Genomic DNA, 27,113 nt, shown 5'->3' with positions numbered 1-27,113 from the left:
ATCGGGTTTTTACTTTTAATTCATCTACAGTGGGATCACTAAAAATGAATTTAAAATAAAAAATTAACATGGGCCTTATATGGGTTGCCATGCTGGTGACGAAATAACACGAAATATAAACAGAAAATCAAAACAAATGTAAGAAATTCCAATGACATGTTTTATTTACAGTATGAGGTGAAATTAAATGAGTCTGTACATTACCTATTTCTGGTTGAGTTTTCAACCACTGGACGACCTCTAGTATATTTAATTAGGCAATGCGAGTAGTTTCATCTATGTAATATCATTTTTACATGCATGGAGACGTCAAGTTGTTTTCATACAATTGTATGCGTCACATATTCAATCAATACCTAAATAAAATAGGGGTTAAAAAATGGAATTTAAAAAATATAATACATAATCTGAGGTTCAATGAAATATAAAAATACAATACAGTGCCTGGAGTTAAAGGTGGCTGTGACAGGTCTTTAACAAGCAAGTATAATTATGAATTAACCAACGGGTTAGAACCTTTAGAAGTTCTCTTGGTCTCTTCCATTATGCTTCTGCTTAAACAGCTGTTATTTTTTCTGCTAGTACCACTACACTACTCCTATCTGCTAGCCTTAAAACAGCTGATTGGATCGGATCAATTTCAAGATCAAAAACAAAACAGAAAACATTGAATTAAAACAAACGAAAATGTAGTTTACAGGATAGTCGTTTTTATAAAATATTAGTTTTCCTTCAATAAGTAAGTAAGTAGACTTCTTAGAAAATCTTGTAAGTTAGTTATTTTTATTTAAGTCTCACTTACACCCTAAATCTTTATGGTACATTAAAATACAAAATTATTAGGCCTAACTTAGAAGATTTTCTGAAATTTTTGCCTCCACAGTCAACTGTCAAGAATTTATCTAAATACCTTTATAATCTAAATATGTTTAGGTTATTTGTTAAACAAATCAGGTAGGCTACTTTAAAATTGGTTCAAGTAAGTTAGACCTACAATGGAGCTAGTTTTCTAGGTAGGCTACTGTAAGTTAGGCCTAATTTGGCAACTTAATGGTCTAATAATACGAGAATCAATTTTCTAATGATTTACTCTTCATACTTACTAGGATAACTTATTTAGTATTTGCTTGGATGGATGGGCTGGCTATCAAACTAACCTATGTTCGCCAGGTTTATTTTCATTTCTAGGTCTATGTAAGTTACTTAAGTAATCAACTGGTAAGCTTAGGGTATTCAACTCATTTTCTAGAACCGATTAGGTCGAAACATGTCTTACATTAGTTTAATTTATAGGATAAGTTATAGGAAACCTATGCTCTGTGAAAAGACTCAGGACTTAGGCATTTTCAACTTTTTTAGGTTTTCGTAAAAGACACACAATGCTCCCACCTCAGGGTCCGTCTGGAGTTCATCATGGCCTAATGACAGCAGAAGCTTTAAGGAGACTATACAAAGAAGTTGAAGAAGTTCTCAACGAGTACAGTATAAACAGCAAAACGAGGTAGGTCAAGGTGTAAGACTTAATGAATATGTTGGCTAAACCTGCAGTAGGCCTACAGCTAGATTACTTGCCTAAAACATTGTAAATAGTGTAGGCCTACATAGTTATTTAGTTTTATCCTTGACACAGGCCCGGTCTGGCTCCATTGGAGGCCCTCGGCTAGATGTTGATTTGAGGCCCCCAGCCAGAAATAAAACAAGGACCATGGGGGTGCTCTCACGGCAACAATTAGTTAAAGGGGCCTAAGGTGGTTTTAAATGATTAAAAGTTTTTGATAATTTTGATTAAATTAATAATTGCTAAATTTCCATAAATTAAAATCTTTGTACTTATAAATTTAATTCCAAGGTATCAATCAATTTAAATTTGATATAAAATTTGCTCGTATTTCAATTCACCTCTACAGCTGCCATAAAATTTAAAGGCCTATTCTTAAAATTGTTTTAAGTCTTCAATTTAAAATAAGACCAAAACCTAGTTCTTGGAGCTTTTGCCATACGTGGTAAAAAAGCATATCACGTACCACTTTTGAATTTTGAATACATATATGAATAAAGCACATTTTACTGTTTATCACACACTTTACTCCATAGTTGTACTTCAGCAACAAAGACAAACAGAAATAATCAAAAGTATTTTAATTTAAACGTTGTAGGCTTACAAAAAACTTCTGATGATTTCCACCTGCCTGTTTGCGACTTCTCATTGTTAGCAGAATCGGAACTGAAACCCCAGCTAACCTGCTAACCTTAAATTCAAACAGTTTGACTTTAATTTGTTTTTATTTTGAAATATTTCCTATACATTTTTATTTTACTTGCGCCACTTGGGTGCACACGTTTCATTTTATAAACTGAACGATTCACGTGTTAGTAATCTTTCAAACAATACGTCATAACCCACTACGTAGGAATGACTGGAAACAGTCGTCGGTGATTAAACTAGTCGTAACACCATACTCGACCTTTTGGTGTTGAGATGAGGCTGACAGGTCGAATAAAATCAGTTGTAGATAAACTGACGGATAGGAATTGGGAACAGTTTTTAGGGATGATACATAAAATGTAATTGCATTTATTTTTGTTGTTTAGAAAAATATAAAATTGCCAAGACACTGTGTTTTATATACTGATGATTTAGATTTTAATGCCTGTAGTAAAATCTGTTTTAAAAACCAGGTAACAAATAAATAGGAATATTTGTTATACTGAGTTAAAGACATTAGGCCTACTGAATAATTTAAATCTTGCAGTCATGTAATAAACTAAAAATTTTTAATTAATTGTAAATGTTGTCATTCTATTACGTTTTATACCAAAGTAACAAAATATTAATGCAAATGACAACAAACAATAGGAATCAAGCGGGAAAACTCCAATGTTTAAAGTAAAATTATATTCGATAATTTTCTTTGCAATGACTGAAACCACTGCACCGATTGAACGCCACCAGTTGTTGTAGTGGAATTCTCTCGGTTTTTCATTCGACTGAGAAAAAAACCACTGGTTTTAAAAACAACCGATTGACAAATTGACTAGTCGATAGTTTTTTCCAGTCGGTTGTCCCATCACTATACTAGTACAAGCGCTAAGCTGTCTGCTTGAGTCCAGACACCAGACATATCGCAGACGCGCCGGCACGGCAATGTCTCGTCACTACCGCGGAGCGCTGGGCACTGAGCTGATTCGAACGGTGCGTTGCAGTGAGATCGGTGACTATCCTCTAGTGCCGAGTGACTATCACTGTACTTAGGGGCTACCCCTACTGTAATTCAATTTGAAAAAGAGTATTGTTTATTAAAAATTGTTTTTGCAAGACTACGTCGCTGTGAAACAGTTAAACAAAATATTTTTTTATTATAACTAAATTTGTTTGAATTGATTTTTTGGCTTTTGGAGGCCCCCTTGAGCCGGAGGCCCTCGGGGATCGCCGACCAGCCGCCCTGGCCAGACCGGGCCTGCTTGACACAGTCTATCCAGAAATTCTGGCCAACGATGTTGCAGCAGGTATTAAAGATGGTATTAGAGCTCAACAAAATTTTGACACACTGGATCCTAGCAAGTATTATCCATGATCACTTGGAAGTTAGCCTTTAAGTAAGTACAGTGATAACCAATAAGTAATATTACAAACATAGCTAAGCAAAGTGAGTTTCTTATTACAGTTCTGTCGCTTATAGGCTAGCCTATAGTGAAATTAAATGATAAAGTACTTTATTCAACAAAATTAAATATTATACACAGCACATAGCAGCTTAGAAAAAATAATTGAGGTATACTTCCGCAGAATACCTATTAGTGTTTATTATTGCTGCGTTAGTCTTCGATATGTTGATCTTACTATGCCCCTGCTCATCCCTGTTTTGTACTTCATGTCCTTTGGGTTTAACAAGGTTAAATGTGATCTCACCGAACTCTAAATTGTCTATTGATGCTGCAGACGACCATGGGTAGTCGAGGCGTTGCATCACTCGAGTCGTCACTCCCGTATCTCTTGGCTGTCAACCCTCGTTTTGTTAGTGTCTGCAGCTATATTTCTCCTAGCGCCTGTACTCAATCACAGACTTGAAGGGTAAGTAGTTTTTGACATTCAGAAAGATTGGTAGAAAGTAAAATAGTTTTAATCCTGGTTGTGATCTCTGACACTTTTTCAATTCCGTGTAGCCTACTTCTCTTAGTTAAAAAAAAAATTTAAAATGTTTTGACTCGTTTTTATTACTACACATTAATATTTTATAGTTATATTTTTTGCAGGGATCGATGTATTCAGCTGCAAGGACTTATCGTGTTGGTATTACTGATGGTCAACTTGATATTCAACCTGCTTGACTCAAAACTTCGACATGAGGAAATGTACAAGAAAGCAGTAAAAATCACAGCCATATTGAAGAGTAAGTTTAGTTTTATGCAAAAATATGTACAAGTCCTTACAATTCACTTTTCCTGCTGGAACGCCCTTTAAAGTGTGGTTGGCTGCCTTATTTTACCATCTATTTTTCTGTCCAAGTAGACCTTAGGCCTCTACGTACGGATATGTCAAGTAAACTAAAGGGTTAGTCCGAAGTTAACAAAATCTCTAGTTTGGTTTTGCAATCCGTTGTGGTATTGACTGAGCCACTGACATTAGCCTCAGAAACATCAAGGCAATTAAGTTAAAATGTTCATTGATAGCTACGAACTGTAGAAAATATTTTAAACTGTCGAATAGAATTGCTTGTAGTAGGCCTACCATACTGATGATGCTACATTGTATGGCAATGACATCGATTAGACACTCTCAGATTTATTGTCGATGTGAGTTGGGGTTGAATTGAATTTGTAGGAATGTTAATGTCTGCTGATGATTGTATTAATATTATTCTTTAGGTTTTTACCAATATTTAAATCATTCTCGTTGTCTGGTTCTGTTAGGAAAGCAAAATATTCTACAGTAAAATTCACTGTAAAATGAAAGTAACATACTAGTAACATTTAGTCAACATCCAACACACAATTGTTGCTGGACTTGAAACTTCAACCAACACAATTTTCTGTTTTTACAGTAGGAATGCCATTTTAGATTTTGATGACATGTGAAGTTTAGCGTTAACTTAACATGTTATTTCACTCACAGGATGCAGTGAGGTGTGCAACTGGAAGGCAGATAACTACCCTCACCTCTGCTCCCCCTACTCTCCATGTATCACACTGCAGTGGACCTACAGAGACGGTACGTACCGCAAACTCGGAACTATCTCAACATTGAAAAAACATTTGAAAGTTGGCCAATTCACAGTTAAATCAGAGAGGGTTGAAAAGATTAAAATTGAAAGTTGGTTTTGCCCTAGGTTACATATACAAATTTGGTCAAAACATTTCTTCAAGTAGGCTATATTTCATGTGTGTATTAAAGAGAGGTTAACAATAATAATTGTAAATGTTGAGGCACCACTTATAACACCAAAACTTGATTTTGGATGCATTTTACATTTTTTATTAATTTTCGAAGAGCATGCATGCACTATGCCCAATCAATTACCAGTACCGTATTCATTTGGGGGTTGTAAAAACAAAAAGTAACAATTCCACAAATAAATACCAGTAAGTCTTTCTCAAGGGATAACACTTTAAGTTTAGGGCTCTAAAAAGGTTTGGAGTTGTGGATAAAGTGAAGATATTGCATTGTGTGCAGTATTTTGATTGTACGATTTTTTTAAGTAGCCTAACATTAAAATGTTATGCTAAATTATTATTTCTAGTGAAATTTACTGAGAGATTTAACAATTCAGGCTTGAAATCGACCAAAAAATAGTTCAAAAATTTTAAAATTTTAACAGTTTATGGCCAATATATTTTTGAATGTATATTATATTTTAAAACTAGCTGAAAATCACAAATCGAGTTCACACACCACTATAACACACGGAGGAAATTTGAAACAAAGTTAGAGAAGTTATAGGCCTAAGGAAGTTCACAAGGCTATATCTACTCATCTTTAGGTTGGATTCGGTCACATAGTTAAAATTTAAATTCTTGCTACTGCTACTTCTTTATATTGGTGGGCATATATATGTTTAGGGAGATTAGTCAACCTACCCTGGGCCTTGTTAGTGGGAGGAGACACGGTGATGATACGACCTGGGCAACCTGCTCCTGGACACTGTGTACCACTAGATGTGAGTAACGTAACACAACCGAACTTAAGTTAATAATTATTTAAGTGTATGTAATGTTGGATGTAACCAGGATTCCCATTTAAAAAGCAGAATTCTAAAGATTGTCGTGGCAATACTCAGTTCAATCAGTCAATCAATTATTTAAGACAAGGACGCCACTATGTGCGTATTTTAACCCAAATATGAAGGATGAGTGGCACGATCTTGTTAATGACAGTCCGAAATGTTCCTTAGACACAGCTGTTAATTAATAGCCAGTTAAAATTACTGAGCCAGCCGTTAATTTGACTCTGACTTAAAATATATATTTTAGGAATTTTTTATATTTTGTTGTTAAGTTTTAAATAATTTTTTACCACATTCTTGCTGATAAATATTTACACAACGATTTTGTGTGTAATTTAACACATTCACTATTCACTACCAGGTGATACAAGGTTCCTCATACAAGGAGTTTGAGTGTGATGGCTGCAAGGCAACATGTTAACGTAGGCCTGCTGCATATAACTTACCTTTGTCTGCAATTTAGTTGAATGATGGTTACACAGTACACAGTTTTAGAAGCTCATTATTTGTCGGACATTTATCTTATTCAATTGTTGATCATGAGTCTTTGTGCGAAATTGACAAGCAAACATTATGAGTACCGGTAGGAATATATAACTTCTGTTTTGGTGGTCGTTTGTTACATTTAAGTTATTTTTTTACACAAAAGTTTACTAAATACAAAGAGTTTCAGGTAAGCTGTCATTCGCAGCCTAACGTCATAGTGTCCTGGATATGTCTAGAGATTTTCATTTGAAACCGTTTAGGAACCCAGGAAAACAAAATTAACCCTTTGATAAACTTAATATTAAAATTACCCTATACATGTTCAGGAAACCATTATGATTTGATTTGTTCTTCATTTAAGTTGAGTTTTAGGCGTTGGAAAAGAAAAAAGTTATGTTTTTAGATAGGGATGGACGGGTCCCGAAATTTCGGGAATTTTTCGGGAAAAAAATATTCCCGATTATCGGGACGGGATTACATTTGACTCGGGAATTTTTCGGGACGGGATTTGGTCCGATCGTCGGCGATTTTTCCGCTTCGCGAGTGCCGATAACGCCGTTATTGCGAGCGATAGGTCCGCGAACGCAGGAGACGAAGTCATTTCGACGATTATGCCGTGACCGCGGAGTCCTACCGACGACCGCGCCGTGACCGCGAGTCATACCGACGATCGCGCCGTGACCGTTGAGTCCTACCGACGATCGCGCCGTGACCGCGGAGTCCTACCGACGATCGCGCCGTGACCGCGAGTCATGATCGCGTCGTGACCGCGAGTCATACCGACGATAACCCCGTGACCGCGGAGTCATACCGACGATCGCGCCGTGACCGCAAGTCATACCGACGATCGCGCCGTGACCGCAAGTCATACCGACGATCGCGCCGTGACCGCGGAGTCCTACCGACGATCGCGCCGTGACCGCGGAGTCATACTGACGATCATGCCGTGATGGCGGAGTCATGCTGACGATCGAGCCGTGATCGCGAGTCATACCGACGATCATGCCGTGACCGCGAGTCATACCGACGATAACCCCGTGACCGCGGAGTCATACCGACGATCGCGCCGTGACCGCAAGTCATACCGACGATCGCGCCGTGACCGCGAGTCATACCGACGATCGCGCCGTGACCGTGGAATCATACCGACGATAACCCCGTGACCGCGAGTCATGACGACGATCGCGCCGTGACCGCGAGTCATGACGACGATAGCGCCGTGACCGCGAGTCATGACGACGATCGCGCCGTGACCGTGAGTCATGACGACGATCGCGCCGTGACCGCGAGTCATGCTGACGATCGCGCCGTGACCGCGAGTCATACCGACGATCGCGCCGTGACCGTGGAGTCATACCGACAATAACCCCGTGACCGTGGAGTCATACCGACGATCGCGCCGTGACCGCGAGTCATACCGACGATCGTGCCGTGACCGCGAGTCATGACGATGATCGCGCCGTGACCGTGGAGTCATACCGACGATAACCCCGTGACCGCGATGTCATACCGACGATCGCGCCGTGACCGCGAGTCATGACTACGATCGCGCCGTGACCGCGAGTCATACAGACGATCACCCCGTGACCCGCGAGTCACAAGTTTCTATAGGTACCTGTAAATTGTTACCCATTTTTTGGTTTTTATAGATCAGTGCCACAAATGGTAAAAATTGATTTCTTATGTCTTTTTTGGTAACTGCAATACAGTACTTTCTTTTTATGCCCAGAAAAAAATCCCGTCCCGTCCCGTCCCGAAAATCGGGAAGGAAATAAAAATCCCGTCCCGTCCCGTCCCGAACTAAAAATTCAATCCCGTCCATCCCTATTTTTAGACAATGATTGAGTTCAACCTTTAAAAATGTAGAAGATTAATTTATTCTTGCCACTAAAGTAAAAGTATTTACAGTAGTTGGTGATAGATCAGTTTTGCCTTGCAGTGTCTTGTTTCGGTTTGTGTTCATTTCTGTTACTGATCTGAGTCTATTCTCGCAGGACAAAGACTGTCCAGAGCTACGTAGAGGGGAAGTGTACAGTCCGCTGCCTAATGGTGGGGGACACGAGGCGTTCTCCACACCCATGGCTAGACTGCCACTGCCGTCACAGGCTTACGTCATGAAGGAGACACCGTACTTACGCAACTTGCGACAGGTTGGTATTTTGTATTCAACCCCTCCGTGATTGTTTGAGATTGGGATTGTTAAATAAAACTTGTGCAGTAATTTATTTTAAGACCGTAATGGATGGGTGATAGATGACTGGGTATAGGTCATCTTAAGGCACTGGTCTACTGTCCACTACCTTGTCCTGTAGGCCTACATAATGCTATGACCCATAGGTAGACCAAAACCCCCATATCAGTCATTCACTACAGTTTAACTGTGGTAATCGTAAACGTTGTTCTCAATGTTGTTGTGTCTGTAGTGTTCTTGATTATTGTGTGTTGTTTTGACTCTTACTTTCGCTCAAGAGTTATGTTGCTCACCGTCAGTTGGTCATGTTGGTTATGTTTTATGTTGCACCATGTAGACCTACATGTTGGTCTTGAGGTAAGATGATGTGGTCGTGGTGTAAGGGATGAATAAGAGATCTACAATAAGATATCAAACAGATTGTGCAATAGCAATATGTTCCCTTGTGAATTTCAATGTATCACAATTTAGTAAAATTTGAGTCCACTACAAACTTATGTTTTGTAATATTTTCTAAAAATCAAAACCGTTCAGATTTAATTTGTATATTGGTAGTTTGTATTTGTGGTCTAGAGTTTTGTGATTAAAAATTGTAAACTTGCTACATGTTTCCAAAAGATTTTTCTTTCTTAGGCACTAAACGAAGCAACCTTGCGACCTCCAACGTTTCACGATCGTAGACGTCATCTTCTAGTCAGCAACTGTGTGGAGCAGTTAGCACTGCTGGCTATGTGGGTTAGTACTTTGCTACCTGACTGACATAACTCTTCTGTTCCTCAGTGTGTCGCCAAGTCCTCTTCCTTCTCCATCCGCACACAGTTCCTCTTCCACTACCATCTGCCTTCTCCCTAATTTCTTCCTCTTCTGCACATTGCTGTGCCTCTTATCTACCTTCATCTAAGGCTTCTTTAATCCCATTCTTAAATTGGTCTTAATCTTGATTTTTCAACTCATCCTCTCAAGTTGTGTTCAACTACCACTCCTTTGATTTCCTCATTAATATTTTTAACAAGTTTTTTTGAAATGTCTTAGTATTAAACCTTACTTGGATGATAATAAAAGTGAAATGTTGTTTATTTAGTGCAAAGTTGGGTTCGTTGAGAAAGAATGTACTCCTTATAGTCATAGTCAAATATCTTTATTCATGTATATTTATAAATGGTACAATGGATAGTGTCATAAACATAACTAAAGTAACCTAAAACTTTTGACAAAACTGTGTCAAACAGAAGTTTTTGTTTAGCTCAATTTTTAATCAACTAGGGTTAAAAACCAATCATGCTATCACAACAACATTCCTTCATACTGAGGTGTGAGGTGATGTTTTGACAGTTGGTAGCCCTGCTGGTGAACACGTTGCGCTACGTGTATGTCTCGGACTGGCTCAGTAGCGGGTCTATGTACGAGATGCTGCTGCTTGGACCCTTGACTACAGTGTTGCCACTACTGCCACTCGTGCTGCCTTGCGCGTGGATCGCGCTCAACAGTTACGGCAACGCTAGACTGATTGCGTTGCAGCACATCCAAGAGTCTCCCAAGGTATTGTGAATATTTGGTTTCACTGTCTTGCTTGATTAATTCACTTTTAAGATTTTGGTTAAGGAGTTTGTTTGGAGAGTGACAGAGGTCAGCTATCTTACCTGAGCAAATTATATTTTGAATGATTAAGATCTGAAAGTACTCAATTTGGATTATAGAAGCAAGGTCCTTTCAATCAGGACTTACTTACTTGTTAGTTTTGTTCATGAAAATGCTCTAAGCCAGGATTTTGAATTTTAGATAAAGGAGGATAGCAGCTAGCTTAGGCCATACACTTGTGTGCACAGTGTATTTTCTACATGTTCTATGGCCTATTTATACTTTCAATGTAAGCTACCTGCTATCCTCCTTTTACTTGTGTATAAGGACGTTGCTTCTATAAACCTAATTGAGTAGAAATTGAGTCCGTATAGCTTAGACAAGTAAGTCGACAATATAACATAATAAAACATATAAAACATGTGCCAGAAATAAATAATTGCCCGTAGACTATTGACACTTTGTCTAGATCAATCAGTATAAGAGTATTTTTTTTTTCTAATCAGCGTCCAAATGCTTTGATTCATATACTTTGATTCTACTGTTCTAAGTATATCAAAATTATTTTAGTTTTGTTTTTCTCACTTATTCGTTCACTCCAGTACCTACCTCTACTGTAGGCCTACCTTAACTAGTATACCTTCAACATATATTGCAGGAGGAATGTGACCCGTTTGACGAGACAGACTTTGAAGATACCAAGACATCCTGGAGTTCTCCGTCCTGTCTACAGGTGAAACAGCTGTTCTGGGATGTGCTGTGTGGACGAGACCACAGTCTGGCCAGGAGTGCCAACCTACTACACGTGCTCGGCTCTGTCACGGTTGGTATACCTGTTAGTCATATAGAACATGGTTTAGCGACCTAAGACTTGATGATTTGATAGTTAATTATGAACCTACCTAAGCCATATGCATTTACCCTGGTCCTTTTACCATCTAATGTTGACCTTTTGTCACATAGCATCATTAACTGATAGCCCATTGTCAAATGCTATCTGGTTTGAGTAACAATCTCGCTTGGATCGAACAAACAATCTTCAGATGTGAAGACAAACTCTATAACCACTTAATTACTCAGCCAATTAGTTCTTCTTAGCGATTCTGAATGGAAAAAGTTTAAATAAGAAAGCTTTCCAGTTTTTGAAGCTGGAATGATCTTTGGAGCTCCAGTGACAGTGATACTGTATATTCAAACTATTGAGTATATTGTAAAGTTCTTGTTTTATTTGTGAGGATAGACTCATTCTCCATTCAACCTGCCACCCCCCAAAAAATTCTAAAATTATAAACACTGATTTAAATAAAATATTGTCCATATACATCCATATACATTGTATGATTCCAGGCTCTATGCTGTGTGGACAAAAAGGGAATTCTGTCATGGCCTAACCCTACAGCTGAAAAAGTGTTTTTCCTTCGAAGTGCCAAAGAACCCACGCCAAATGCTAGGTAAGATGAATATCATGTCAGCCTCTGTATTTATTGCATCCAAAATAAGTGTCCAAGTGGTTACTGTGTTGAAAGTGAATACTCACACATGGGTCGGCACGTATATATATTTATTGCATGTTAGGAGTGACTGTGGACTGTGTGATTTGTGTTACAGTGACAGTGGGGTGGAGGGAGGAGGGGTGGGTGGTGGAGGAGCAGACATGGAGAGTCATACCAATCTACTGCAACCAACCCCTACACACCACAAGCAACATAACAACGGTGAGTCAAAGAGTAAACTTGTATAAAGCAAGGGATAAACGATATCACTGTAGAAGGAGGGGTTGAATCTCATCTCGGCCAGGTCTTTAGTGACATTTATGGTGTACCTGAACTAATATTTTTTCTCAAAATATATCTTTGCGTTATTCTTCTATGCACCGAATTCCAATTCACTACAAAAAGCTGTCAAATATAAAATGTTTATGTGAAAAACAAAATTGCGGCTGTACTGGTGATTTTTGTGTTTTTTAAATTTTAACGAGATATTTTAATTTGTTGGTCCAGGAACTATACCTTAAAAGGTAAAGAATTCAGGGACACCCTGTATATTCACCTGTGTATAGGAAACCTTGGCGGGGGAGGCTTACCTGAAATGAATGCAATTTTACAGAATATATGGTTCTTTATGAATTTTACCTCAAATCAAACACTTTGATACCTTTTATACATTAAACATACTACCCTATACATTTTATCATCCTTAAGGTACAAATCATAAAATCCACCTTAAAATGACAATATATCTGATACACTCAACGCTACTATAGATAAAACATACTCCCTTAGTAGATTTGTCATCCTTATGGAACAGCTAAAAAAAATTGTATTGTTAGTTCTGTACGTCGTACTGTAGAAGTCGTGTTTGATTTAAAATTTGTTTCTTGTACAGTCATTTAAAACCTTGTTTAACCAAATAAAACAACCTAATCATAAACAATAACTGGTCTCCTTGTTATATTATAACCAAACAGTACCCACAAATCCTGAAAATAACCCTAAAACAATAGAAAAAAATGTTTGTCTACACTAGCGATCAGTGTCATCGTACATGAACTAGACACGAAAAACTAGCTTCAAAATTTACAATGGGATGAGAAGTCTACTTTGTTGCTTAGTCTATGACGCTACCAACATATTTTACAGACAGGCTTTATATTTTACAATAGCATGAGATGCTTACTTGTATTGGTATTACACATCTTATGTGTGTGTGACCCTCAGAGGCCCAGACAGTAGCCGAGGTTCTGGATCTCACTCATGACAATGCTTGTCCGTTCCGACTCCACTTTGACGACACGTCGTGGAACCGCCACCTCAAGTCACTGAAGCCACTCGGGTTGGCAATACTGCTCAACACGTGCAACATGGACACTCAGGACCACTACACGCAGTTCTGCTCTCACGTCACTTGTGAGGCGTTGTACAACGAGGATCTGGTGCCCGTCGCCAACCGCAGGTAAAGGCCTGTTATGTGGTCGGTTTGCTCTGGCTAGTCCCTTCGTCACATGTTAAGCAAATCTGCAAATGGTACAAGTTACCGTGTGGAAAAATATCTGCAGCCGCCTTGTCTGTGTCAATTCATTGAATTATGAGGCAAATTTGCAGAAACATTAGTTTGTTACTAAGCTGAATCTAGTTCTAATCCAAGTTAGCACTACTTTATCCATAGTTGAGCTTTCCCACATTATTTACACTGTACAACATTACATACTGGCATTAAGATGGCCGTATGTGAACCGAAGGCGATAGAAGAAATAAATTAACAGAAGACTTTTTAAGTGGAAAAAAACTTGGTCTAGAGACTTTAGAAAATCATTTCATCAATTTTTTTACAAATTATTTCTGAAATAAGAATTAATTTAGAAGGATAATTGGAGTAAAGCTTTTTCAGCAGATAAGATTCAAAAATATTCAATAATATGTAAGATGTAATGTAAAGTATTTGCTTTTTTGTTTCTCAGATTCAATACTGTAGTAATTTAACCCAACAAAAGAAACAGCTTAGGACAAATTTTATGCTAAAATATGTTTATTATAAAAAAACTATTTGATAAAAAAAATTATTGACACTAAAAATAAAGCCAGTTATTACTACATTTACTTGTGGTTTCAAGCTAGCATTCTATCTTTGCCTCTATGGCTTTCAATGTTCCGACGTTAGCGTTCTTTATTGTCTTGTCTAATTGTTTTTCTTTGCAACCAATCAGTGTAATAATCGTGTCATTCCTGTACTAAAACATCAATATACTAGAGTAGCTTTCTATGTGTCTTTTGTCATTGAATATCATACTATTGTTGTTGCTTAATGTGTTTTATTTTGTTTACTCAATCATCAGCCAATATTATTGTGGAATGAGAAAAATGAACAGGTTTGTATGTTTGAATATCTATATCTTAGGTTTTACTCTAATTAGGATTTAAAACTCAAATAGTCTGAAAATACAGTAGATTCTTGCTATGACACATTCTGATAAAGTCGTTAGTGCTAAGGAGGTAAATGTTGCCGATATTTTCTAGCTTTACAGAAAATTATTAAAATGTTACTGCAATAACAAAAGGTGAAAGTGAAATCATCATATAGTTGTGTATATTCAGTGGACTCCCTTTCAGTTGCATACTTAAAAACTAGACTCTTGTTCACAGCATCAGAAGTTGGTAAACAAATTGACATTTTTGCTATATTATTTGTGAAAAATTAAATAACTTAAGTATTAATTTACATGTTAAAGGAATATCTATCTTACGTTGAGAACAGTGGAAAAAGTGTAAGATATATCCAGGTGTATGAGTTATACCACCATAGACAAATATAATAAATATAGACTGTCAAAGTAAGGTTCCAGCGCCCACCGCTAGGAGTGCCGTGTATTTACGGCGCACACCAGTGCAGGTGAGGAGCGCAGGAGCCGTATGCGACCAGCAGACGCTGCAGCGGTGTGCGCCGTAACTACACAGCGAACCTAGCAGTGGACACCAGAACTTATGCTAACTGCAGCACAGCTGACGGTCTATATTTATTCTATTTGTCTATGGTTATACCTTTCTCAGATTTGTGCAGTGACCATATCTTCAATAGAAAACCAGCTGTTACAGGACCATATTTGAACAAAAACATATGTTGAAAACCACACAGCTTGGCTAGATCACAGTGCTTGTCTTAATGTTTTTGAGAAACTCAAACTGGCGTTTGAGAGTAAAAATGTCATTCAATTTCAAACATTTATGGACAACTTTAACTATAATGTTAACACCTTGAACGTTTAAGTCAGCATATTAATTAGGAGAGGAATTTTTGATAAACATTTTACACATGCGACCACTCAAAACACCCAAAATTGAAACCAAACAGATCCAAACGAGACGGAGTCTACTCTATTAATTTTGAATTCCACTCAAATGGTTTTACCTCGTATTACTTTTAACTAAGGTATTCACAAAGTGATAACTACACGTATGGTTTACTTATTCCTAATGTGTCATTATCTAGAATCTACTGTACTTACAGATTTCATGTAGCATGTTTTACCCTTCCACAACGTTGTGTTAGTTATTTTTCCACTTGTCTTACAGGAGCCCATGCTGCGCTAGGGAGATGTCAACTTTAATGTCCACCAACAAGTAACTATACCTCCGTCAGTTCAAATGTATACTTTACACTGTAAAGAAATAGTTGTGAAACTCTCAGTCGCAACCTGAATAAAGATATTCTTTTAGAATCAACTATCAAAACTATCCGTCTTCTTCACAAACAAATACACCTTTTGTCAACTGGATGGTGCTGATGTTCTTAGATGACAATTTTTATAGGCCCAAACTCGCTTTATAACATTTACTTTAACCGAATGTTACAAAGTACAGTTTTAGCGAAATTCCCAGTTGTAAATTGTAGCTAATATGCCCTAGTGTGAAAAAATCTTGATTCAGGTTCAAAACTAATGTATATAAATATAAAGCAAAAAAAAAAAACATTTAGTTCACAACTGTTGTAACATTTTTTTTGTCAAAAAGTTCAATTTAATTGACTCCTAATTGCCATTAAATATTTATTCCAACTGTTTATTACAATAGAACGCCTAGCTCAAACCCTTAGAAAATCTCTCAAGGAACAACAAACAAATCATAAACAATTATGCTTAGTACTGGGGGAGCGAGCCTTGCTCGGTTGTGGTTAATTGGGTTTAATTGTTATAACAATATCATAAACGGAAATATTTTATAATTTACAAATAACATTTTCATTACAAACCATAGACATTTGATCGCTGAAATAACAAACAACTCTGTAAATAATCAAACTAGCTGGACCCTCTGAGAGTTTCACAAATTTTCCTTTATTTTCCAGCACTTGGGTCGCTGTTCTGGGGCAATGGAGAATTCTTCTCTGCAATTTTCCGATTTTCCAATTTTTGGGCTGCTTACACAGTATAACCTCTAAAGCAAGTTGAAGGCTATGAAAAATCAATTTTTTGTGAGCACATTCTGGGGCTAAAAGGGATAGAAGTAATTCTTTAAAAATTCACATTTTTAGAGTTTTTCCTTTAAACTATTGATTTCTGAAATATTTCTTTTGTAGTAAATAATTTAAGGGGGAAAATTGAAATTTTTTAATTATTGACAAAATATTGCTTTTGAGGTTTACTGTTGTAGTTTCCCTTTCCTTTGTACATTTTGCTGTTTGCTAATACAACTGAATATTGCACTTGTAAATAAAACTAGTATTAGTAATTGGAAATTTGAAAACCAAGGAGGAATGGTTTTGTGTATTTTGTCTGTTAGTGGTAATAATGTGGTATCTGTGTTAAAATTTAGTGTAGATAAAAACTAGTAGTAAAAATATTATGATAAACGGGTGCATGGTCAGTTCAGTAAATTAGTTTGTAAATTTGTAACTAACACTAATAGTAGAACCGCTATAGTAAAATATAAATTATACTAACGATGTTACATTTGGAACCCTCTGTTAAATCCTTTAAAAATCCATGAAATCTCAGTAATTTGAATTTTTATCCAATTTAAATCTTTCCAAACCTTATTAACTTCATTAGATGAAAACTTCGATATGAAATTAAAATATGGCTGTGCAGTAAAATATTTTGCCTCATAGAGGCGAATTTAATCCTTTTACACTAAATGTAAACAGACTATATTTTTTATTAAAACGTTTAATCCTTTGTTGAAGAGTACTCATAAAGTATGTTACACTTTTTGTGTAAAAGTTTTGTTGTTTTTCTTATTAAGCTCATATAAATTCATAAATTATTTTATTTTTATCCATAGAAAATTAAAATTGCAAGTAGGTAACTGACCTAGTAAGGTACAAATAGATACCACTTTTTAAAATGTTTAACAAGTTATTTATTAAATATGTTATGGCGTAGAATTACATACATATTAAATAATAAAATTCATAATTTGAAATCACTATAAAAAATGTGCCACTGTGTAATACATTATTTATTCTTATACACCAAATTCTTAACCATTCCAAGCCGAAATGCAATACAGTTTATACTTCTATCCTGAGTCAGATGTATAAATAGTACATTGTTTTCATGTCTTTAATGGAACAGTCTTTCAAAAAGGTATGTTTTAGTGCATGATTGTATTTTGCTTATTATTTAATTAGCCCTGTGATATTTTGATGTCTATTTCATTTTATGGTTGAACTTCATGACAAAATATGTAATTTTACAAATCATTTTGCAGGTTATAAAAGTATTATAAACACAAAAATATTACCATAGCAAATATTGTTTTTGTTTCGTACAAAATATCAGTAATACTAATAAATATGACATCGTATCAATATCAAGTGATTAATTAATTCAATACAGAACATTTCATAATTTTCAGAAAATATAATCCACCAACCCCTGGTATCTTAAAAATCTAAAAATTGTTGAGACTTGTGTTACAAACCAAAAATATTGAAATAATTTTAATGTCCTTTTGGGTATGCATCAAAAAAACCTTTTGGGTATGCTTTTGGGTAGTTCTAACAAGATTTAGTTGAATTTTAAACAAACGTTACCGTCCCTGTTGCAGCAAACCAAAGAACTCGTTAAACATTATGCTCTTTAAATAGGGAATAAATCTGGCATTTTTAAGGAAACATTTGAGTGAAAATCCAATCAGGCAAATGAAAACTTGATTAGTATGCACTGCAGGTTTGCTACGGCAGAGTATTTTATGTTCAACATTTTCCTTGCTGTCCAACTTATAAACTACTAGAGTATCACTTTTGCCTTATATTAACAAATAACCATACAAGAGTACTGAGAACGACAAAATATTCTGCCCTACTCTACAAACACAATATACACTAGTAGTTTGTAAAAGAAGTAATTATTTTCTAGTTCTCCGTTAAGGAGGAAAGACTCGTCAGCAGTGCACTGGGATATGAGGCATATGAAAGTGCATCATTTCTTGAGGAGGTAGTGACGGTTTGCTGCGTTTGGTAGAGATTTGGGAACGATAACATTGACGGAAGCCAAGCAAGATATCTTCCGGCTTGATCACTCATAACAAGCTAAATTCAAGACGTTGCAGTTTTCCCATCTTAACTTTTCACGTTTTCAGTAAACTAGAAACAAGAGTTGAGACGAGCTTTTTCATTCATATAACTTTTCAGCAGTTTTGTAAGCTAAATTTGAGACGAACCAGCTTTTCACCCATATCACAGCTATTAAAAGCAGTGTTAGGCTATTGAGGTTTGAGATTAATTACTTTTCCCATTTTTCATAGACAATTTTCTTAGCTATGTTTGCCACATTTATTCACTTTTGTTGCAAAATTGTCAGCGATTTTTCACTGTTTTATATTGTTAGCTGTACATTTTGATTAGACTTGTAGAACTTCATTAATGGCATATTTGCTTGGGATATTGGTTTGCATGTTCTATTTATTTTTATTACTATTTGTTCATGCATCATATTCTGTGTTAAGTTTTAGATTTTTCATGATCATCAAAGCTAAAATTGTCTAATACCCAATAAGTTGTTTTAAGGTACTTTATAAATACATAATGTTTTATTCACAAACTTTTTGAATTTACTAAAGGCTCAAGAGAAGCAATTTAAAACATTTATTTGTGTTTTTAGCCTCAGAATTTCAAACATTGTTGAACGCTCATGTCTAGATTGTTTAGTATTTAAATGTAAAAATGCTAAAAAATAAAAAAAGGCCTATTAGCTTTTGTTTTTTCTAGGGATGGTCAAGTCTCGAAATTTCGGGAAATTTTCGGGAAATTTAAAATCTCGTTACACGAGACGAGATTTCTTTTTGGCCGAGATTTTTATCGAGACGAGAATAAAAAAAAAAAAAAAAAAAAATTAAAAACGCCTGCAGAAAGTCAATGCAATACGCAATACAGGAGCGTGTTGTAGTTGAGTTTCCTTTGCGAAGGCGTTCTTATTTAATTAATTCTTTAAATGTAAATATTACTTTAATTATTTTAATAATATTACTTTAATAACATTTGAGAAGTTTTGTTAAGTGTAAGCAGTGTGAGGAATGTTTTATTACTATAAAAAGTCAAAACAAGTAACTATTTTATAAAAATTAATATTGCTTTTATTTTATGATTTATTTTATTTTAGGATAAGTTGAACTCTATCCTAACTGATATCACTATGTTTCCTAATCGTAGGCATTTTTAATAAGTTAGGCGTGATTAATAAAAAAATGTTATGCTGATGTTTTTTTAATAAAAGATTGTAAATATTCTTGCCTATTATCATTATTTTTGTATTTAAACAGTCATCTAACAATGTTACAAAATCAGGTAAAAATTTTGAACGTTCATTTCCCGTTGTGTATGAGAAGGGAAATCCCGTCTCGATCTCGTCTCGAAATTTTATGAGAAATAAAAAATCTCGTCTCGTCTCGTCTCGAACTAAAAATCTATCCCTAGGGATCGTCCATCCCTAGTTTTTTCTTATTTTTTAGATAGTATTTTGTTTCCATAAATTCAAATCTGTAGAAGTTTTTTTCTTTTTTCTCATAATTCTAAATGTTAGGTCCACTAAAATTCACTGCATTTGGGCGTGTACGTGCCAGTTAAATACTATTTCCAATATTCATAAAAATAGCCTTGTTTTATTTTTTCAAAACATGAAAGCCTTCCCTAAGTTAGTAAAGCCAATAATTTGCAAGGACCAAATCAGCGAGTTTCTCAGATAATTTGGTGTGGTCTGATGTAAACGTTTAGAGTGGTTGTCTGTAGATGTCTCTGTGAGTTAGCCAAGCAGATTGGTTTCACCGATGGAGCTCCGAAGATATTTACCTTGGATCAACAACTGTCTACGTTTCGACATGTGGTGAGTTGAGAATATCAGAAACAACGCAGAGATGTTGGATAGGTTATGTTGTTGGAAATGGTTTGGGTATGAATGTTAAAGTGCTATGTTGGAGAATTGACTTGAAGTATAGTAGTAAAAATTGCTTCTCTGTGTCATTAAGAAGTTTTTTTTTTTTGTAATGAGGGTTGAGCTAGCTTATTGAAAAAATAGAGTCAAGTTACAGGTACATAAAACTGTTATTTAATCCTTTATGTTATTTAACATAAAACTGTTTGTATTTAAACTGTTTGTCCTTAGAGAGTAGATTGAAGAGAAAATTTTATAGAAAGCTGTTTAGGCTGGTAAATTATTAAAGAGGAATTCAAAGATTTTTTTTAGTTTACAGGACTCTGATTAAAATCTTATGAATTTGAGAGTTCAATCTTGCGAAAAGTCTAATACTTTTTTAAAATTAAGAACTAGATTTAGCTGTCGTTAATCATCTAGCTTTAAATAAATCCTCTTAGCTAAAAACAGATGGTACTAGACAGTAACAAAGCTACACAAAGAATCTCAATCTATTCTACATTCATATTTCACTTGTACTTGTTTCAAAATATGCCCACTTTCGACCCCATCTCAATTTGTCATGTAATGAAATTTAATTCTCAAAGCCTCTAAAACACGACCTCCTTGGTCTAAATGATGCCAAGCATTGGTCGCCTAAAATTTTGATCTGTAAATTGTGTAAAAATGTTTGTATTTAGTTAAAAACATAGGTATAAGTATGCAAATGTAAATTTTGGATTTCGTAAGGAAGGAAAAAAGGTTTATGTAAACAAAATAAGTGTATATCTGAACTTGACTTTTCTAGTACACACTTAATATTATTTTGTAGGGTGCTAATTATATTATATTAGCTAATATAATCCGACTTTTGTTGAACTTGGTATGGTTAGTGTATGTCATCCCTTTACATACTCTGAAATGCCTTTCTATTGTTACAGCAACCAGAAACAGTCCGACGAGACATCAAGTTTGCCCGAACGCTCGCTCTTGCGACCAAACTCAAGTTTCCGTTCCCGCACATGGTCGCTGTTGTTGTCAAGGTATTTGAATGGATATTTGGATAAATAATAAAACATCTGAACTATTTAAATTTATAGGATTGACATTGACATGTGTACACATTTTAATCATCGATAACAATGTAAAACTACCAAGGAAAAACAATTTCTAAAAATTACAAATCAGTACACACCTATGTGAATATTTTGGTCAACAAGTACCTGTATTTAATATAACTTGTGTTGTACTATCTAGTTGCTAGTATGATTGAATCATTGCTAATACCTTCAATAACATTAATATAACTGTCTTAATGACCATACATAATGGCCTAAATCAGGTTAAATTTACTAAGAACTAATAAATGTTATATTTTCTTAGGACAAGTCCAACCACAATAGTCTTCAGCTGTTTTCCCAAGGCACAGCTGACATTGTGTTAGATGCCTGTGTGGACTTCTACGACGGAAAAGAGCTTCACACGTTGTCATCAGCTGACAGGTTTGTTTTGTCGTAGAATTTAATGATGTAGGCCTACGTATTTTTAGCGGAAAATCCCTTAGACATTTCTTTAAAACCAGTGCAGAGGAGGTATACGGTGATTCTGTTTGAAAAAGGTTTCTCCTTAGTCTCACATCAGTTAACTTCAACTTTGTACCACCTCTTCAAGATGAGAGGTCTGTGTCATGGGTATAGTTTTTTTTTATCTTTTTAGTTTTTAGTTCATTGCATTTAATTTATTTCTACTCACAAGTAGAAGAAAATGTTTCATACCGGTACTCATAGTTGAACCAGAGAGTGCATTTTGTTTTGAAGGCTTTATGCACTTAATTTTCTTTTAAATCTAGAAATAATATTACTATGCTGCAATAGAAGTAAGCTTGTAGTTTAACATTTTAATTTTACAGACTCATTTACAGACCATTGCTCTGTTTACAGGGATAACTATTGTATTCTGAAGTGTGTTTTATTATATTTTAGGAAGAAAGTTCAGGACTTTTACCAGCGTACAAGTCTGACTGCGTATTGCACTGCGTTTGCCTACAGACCTTTACCAGAGGTATGATTGATTTCTTACTTGTGTGTTCTCCCTTATCCTCCATTTGCTATGTAGTTATTTCTGTTTCAGGATTAAGTTTCCTTCTTTTATGGTGCTTCACAATTTATTTTGTAGTCTTTTGACTCCTTTTCTCAACAATTATCAGTGTCAATGTGTGTTTGAAGTGTTGCTAGACATATTTCTATTTACTTTCCAAAACTAACCCCCTAGCCCCTCCTTACTTTTTACGTGATCTAAGTATTCTAATCTTGCCATTGTAATTTTTTCCTATGTTTGTCTGTCACATACAGATGTGAAAGTTGTCTTATCCTTGTTTGTGATTTGAATTTTTAATTTAGTCATCTGACAGTAAATTCATTGATAAATCTTATGTTACCTTTTTAATATTTAGTTGGAATTTTACCAGTTAAATGTAATTAATTTTTTTTTTTTTTTTTACCGTAGGTCTCATGGTAAGACCTAAGCCCGGGACCGATTTACTTTTTCATTTTGATGTCCCCAGAGGCCAAAAACACCATTCGTTCAAATTTTTATATATATATATATATATATATATATATATATATATATATATATATATATATTAAAATTAAAACATATATAACAAAGTACCCTTTTAGTAATTATTTTATTTTTCATGACGACATGTTTCGGAACTAAGTCCATTGTCAAGTCATTTTTACCATAACCTACCATAATTAAGAGGTTATGGTAAAAATGACTTGACAATGGACTTAGTTCCGAAACATGTCGTCATGAAAAATAAAATAATTACTAAAAGGGTACTTTGTTATATATGTTTTAATTTTATTATATTAGTAGCCCTAAAAATGCAAGAAAATAATATATATATATATATATATATATATATATATATATATATATATATGTGTGTCCATCCGCACGATAACTTGAGTAATATTTGTCCGATTTTGATAAAATTTGGTTTGAAGGTGTAAGGCGGGATAAACTTGAATGAGTTCGCGAACCAGCATGGTCGGACTATGAGAACGGGGGTTTATGGGGGGTTTTATGGGGTAAAAATAGGTTTTTCCCATTTTTGACCCTAAAAACACAAAATTTCACAATTTCTTTTTAAACCATTTTGTTGAGCTTAAAAAAACAAATAATTTAGTATATTGAAGCGTTATTATGCGCCTAATTGTTACGGAGAAAATTAAAAAAAATTGTAATTTTAAAATTCCCATGTTATTCTTATGGAGAATAAGTCAACTGTTGTAGTTTGCTTGTTTATGAACATATTTTGATTGATTTTGGAAAATACTTTTATTTCTTACTAAACTATTATCATTTTATAAAAAAAATCTTTTTTACCCTCCCTGTTGCAGCAAACCTAAGTACTCGTTAAACTAATTCTATTTAAATAGGAAATAAATGTGCTATTTTTATGAAGGCATTTTAGTGTAAATCCAATCAGGTTAATGGAAATTCGCTTAGTCTGCAGGTTTGCTGCGGCGGGGGTATTTTTTAAATAAAAGAGGTTGGCGGCCTCTTTTAACCTTGCATTTGCCCGTCCACATAGACTAAGCGCCCGTGCGTGGATCGTTTACAGCAAAGCAAGGAGTGAGCTGGTACAGTACAAAGGTGAACTGTACTGATAAAATGTTATCGGCAGTGACCAGGATCCGAACCCACGACATCGCTGCCTTGGGCCCGAAGTCCGCGACGCTACCGACTGAGCCACCGACTCACTAATTGTGTTATTGAGCGAATTTTTCAGAAATTTTTAATCTCAATCGGAAAAAAAGTGTTTACTACATTTTGGGATCTGGAATCTAATTCTTTTCTCAGGAAAAAGTACCTAAAACATTACAAAGTTAAAACATTAAACAAACCAAAATAAAGCTAGAAAATAAAACAAGAAAAAACACAGAGAAAACTGTATAGTGTAGTCAAAATTAGAAACAAAAAATTTTTGAAAGAAAACAACATTTAATACAAACTAGAGGACCCATGCTGATCCGAAGCGTTGAAATAAATATCATATCCGATAAATTATCAAATTTATAAATTTTGATTGAGTAATACAGTATCTTGAACTTAACTGATTCAAACAATCAATAGCTCAAATTAAAGCCTATAATTTACTGATTATTTTGAGTAAAAAAAAAATGCAAACAATACTGGAGCTATAGATGTTTAATAATAGAAAAACGTTATGAAAAATAATTTCATGTTAACAATAAAAGGTTTAAATTACCTGTATCCGTCAAGTGATCCTGGTTTGTAGTTGATTGACTACAGCCGTTTCATGTTGTAAAAACACATCTTCAGGTCAAACGTATATACATTGATTTAATCCATGGAATGGTCGTCAAGGTTTAAAGTTCACAAAAATAACACATACACGTATACGAAAACATTATACATAAATTGGCCAACACAAAAATACGAAAAACGCGTGATAGGCATCGGACACGTACGGCGCCGCTAGAAGGTAGGTCATGACTGTCGTGTGCCGGAAGTGATAGCCCCCCACTATCAGCTGTTATCTATTGTGGTCTAAGATGCGTATGGCGGCATTGTAAACAATGTTCGACTCGAATGAGAGTTTTTCATTTAAGATGTTATCAGGCTGTTTTTTTGAAGCACGATAAATTTCAAATTCTTCTAATGTGTCCATGTATTTTCCTTTGTTACATAAATAGATTAGTATATAGTATGTGATTTTTTAAGCCTGATATTTTGAACTCTTTGTACTAGATCAACTGTATTTTTGATGCTGTGATTATTTTCAAGGACTATTTCATTTCTAATGATTTTTTCTAATTTCTTAGCGATGTTGTAGGCGGGGGTCACATACTATTGCATCGTTTGACATAGTGAATTTATACACTAATGTACCTGTTGATGAAACAATAAATATTCTAAGAAATAATTTAGAGAAGCATTCTAAATTACAGAAAGAAGCCAAAAATGAATTAATGAATCTAGTCAGCTGTGTATTAAAACAAAACTATTTTATGTTCGAGAATAGTTATTACATTCAAAATAAAGGTTTGGCAATGGGCTCCCCCCTTTCCAGCATCATGTCTGAGATATTTTTGAACCATTTCGAAAATCAGCACCTATGGTCAGATAATAACCGGCATAAAAACAAGTTGTCATTTTACTGCCGATATGTCGATGACACTTTGATCTTGTTTGATGGCAACGAGAGACAGTTAAAACTATTTGGAACATTCTTAAACAATATCCATCCCAACATAAGCTTCACTCTAGAAACCGAAAACAACAACTCAATAAATTTCTTGGACGTCACTATTACAAAGAACGAAAATAGTTTGCAATTTAAGATATACCGGAAACCGACCACGACTGATCAGACAATACACGCATCTTCACACCATCCATACAGCCACAAGATTGCCGCTTATAATAGTTTTGTCCACCGCCTATTGTCCATTCCCCTCAACAATACTGATTACAAGAATGAGGTTTGCATATTAAAGTACATTGCTGTATCCAACGGTTACAAACCTTCCTTAATTGACAAACTCATTAAAAAACACTCCAACACAACCAGACCGAGTTTGGATGGGGAAAATAATAAAAAATACGTCAGTGCCGAGTATGGCGTTGTTCTTAATAACACCTTAAGAAGCGAGATGACAAAAAGTAACATCGTTGTAGCATTCAAGACGTCAAATAGACTTGACTCGATGCTAAAATCAAGATACCAACGAGAAGGGGCAGACAACAAGTTCAATAAAACCGGAGTCTACAAATTGTCTTGCAACGACTGCCCGAGCTTCTACATAGGCCAGACGTCACGATCATTTACCACCCGATTCAAAGAACACCTGCCTAAAATTTCCTCTAAGTCGGCATTTTCCAACCATTTGATTAACTCCAACCACAACTATACAGATATAAACAATAATCTCAACGTTCTCCATTTATGTAACAAAGGAAAATACATGGACACATTAGAAGAATTTGAAATTTATCGTGCTTCAAAAAAACAGCCTGATAACATCTTAAATGAAAAACTCTCATTCGAGTCGAACATTGTTTACAATGCCGCCATACGCATCTTAGACCACAATAGATAACAGCTGATAGTGGGGGGCTATCACTTCCGGCACACGACAGTCATGACCTACCTTCTAGCGGCGCCGTACGTGTCCGATGCCTATCACGCGTTTTTCGTATTTTTGTGTTGGCCAATTTATGTATAATGTTTTCGTATACGTGTATGTGTTATTTTTGTGAACTTTAAACCTTGACGACCATTCCATGGATTAAATCAATGTATATACGTTTGACCTGAAGATGTGTTTTTACAACATGAAACGGCTGTAGTCAATCAACTACAAACCAGGATCACTTGACGGATACAGGTAATTTAAACCTTTTATTGTTAAAATCAGTGATCCAGAGGCTATACCATAAAAATGAAATTTCATGTTGGTTTGTCACCTTGCGTTTGCTTGAAACTCGTCCAATTTGAATAACTAATACCTTAAATAAAAGCTAAATATTTCACTGAATTTATGTGTTTTGGTTGAGTGTATAGTAGATAAGTATATACCGATGCTTGATGTGAAATCTCTGCGTGCATACCTTTAATTTGAGACCTCAATCATGAAAATCGGTCAGGTAGAAGAGCCAAACAAACTCGGAGAAGAAAAACCAAATTTTTTTAATACAGAAGATAGAGGTTAGGTTAACACAATGGAAACTTCTTCACAAAATGGCGACTCAAGATAGA

General features: G+C 35.3%; 1 protein-coding gene across 7 annotated transcripts in view; it reads left to right on the top strand.

Annotated features, from left to right (window-relative positions):
* Nucleotides 1-636: 636 nt before the first annotated feature.
* Nucleotides 637-27,113, top strand: part of LOC128999852 (transmembrane protein 94) — a 46,624-nt gene continuing 20,147 nt past the window's right edge. For 3 of the 7 annotated variants that reach the window (XM_054426567.1, XM_054426566.1, XM_054426560.1), the window contains exons 1-18: nt 658-743; nt 1,360-1,501; nt 3,941-4,072; nt 4,255-4,391; nt 5,114-5,209; nt 6,058-6,155; nt 8,702-8,857; nt 9,532-9,633; nt 10,231-10,437; nt 11,135-11,299; nt 11,824-11,927; nt 12,085-12,191; nt 13,194-13,428; nt 18,329-18,406; nt 20,197-20,290; nt 21,259-21,360; nt 21,701-21,819; nt 22,300-22,378. In XM_054426567.1, the coding sequence (XP_054282542.1) occupies nt 1,380-1,501; nt 3,941-4,072; nt 4,255-4,391; nt 5,114-5,209; nt 6,058-6,155; nt 8,702-8,857; nt 9,532-9,633; nt 10,231-10,437; nt 11,135-11,299; nt 11,824-11,927; nt 12,085-12,191; nt 13,194-13,428; nt 18,329-18,406; nt 20,197-20,290; nt 21,259-21,360; nt 21,701-21,819; nt 22,300-22,378 (2,133 nt within the window). In that variant the 5' untranslated portion in view covers nt 658-743; nt 1,360-1,379. Of the gene's footprint in view, nt 744-1,359; nt 1,502-3,940; nt 4,073-4,254; nt 4,392-5,113; nt 5,210-6,057; nt 6,156-8,701; nt 8,858-9,531; nt 9,634-10,230; nt 10,438-11,134; nt 11,300-11,823; nt 11,928-12,084; nt 12,192-13,193; nt 13,429-14,308; nt 14,342-15,542; nt 15,591-17,542; nt 17,555-18,328; nt 18,407-20,196; nt 20,291-21,258; nt 21,361-21,700; nt 21,820-22,299; nt 22,379-27,113 lie in introns of all 7 variants that reach the window. The other 4 variants (XM_054426563.1, XM_054426561.1, XM_054426562.1 and 1 more) reach the window with 4 other exon arrangements.

This window comes from Macrosteles quadrilineatus, unplaced genomic scaffold (assembly GCF_028750875.1).
Source record: "Macrosteles quadrilineatus isolate MER2022 unplaced genomic scaffold, UCM_ALF_1.0 Scaffold_8__2_contigs__length_117827958, whole genome shotgun sequence".
NCBI classification, from domain to species: domain Eukaryota; kingdom Metazoa; phylum Arthropoda; class Insecta; order Hemiptera; family Cicadellidae; genus Macrosteles; species Macrosteles quadrilineatus.
The sequence above is the reverse complement of the archived record's forward strand: the minus strand, read 5'-3'. Positions and strand labels throughout refer to the sequence as shown.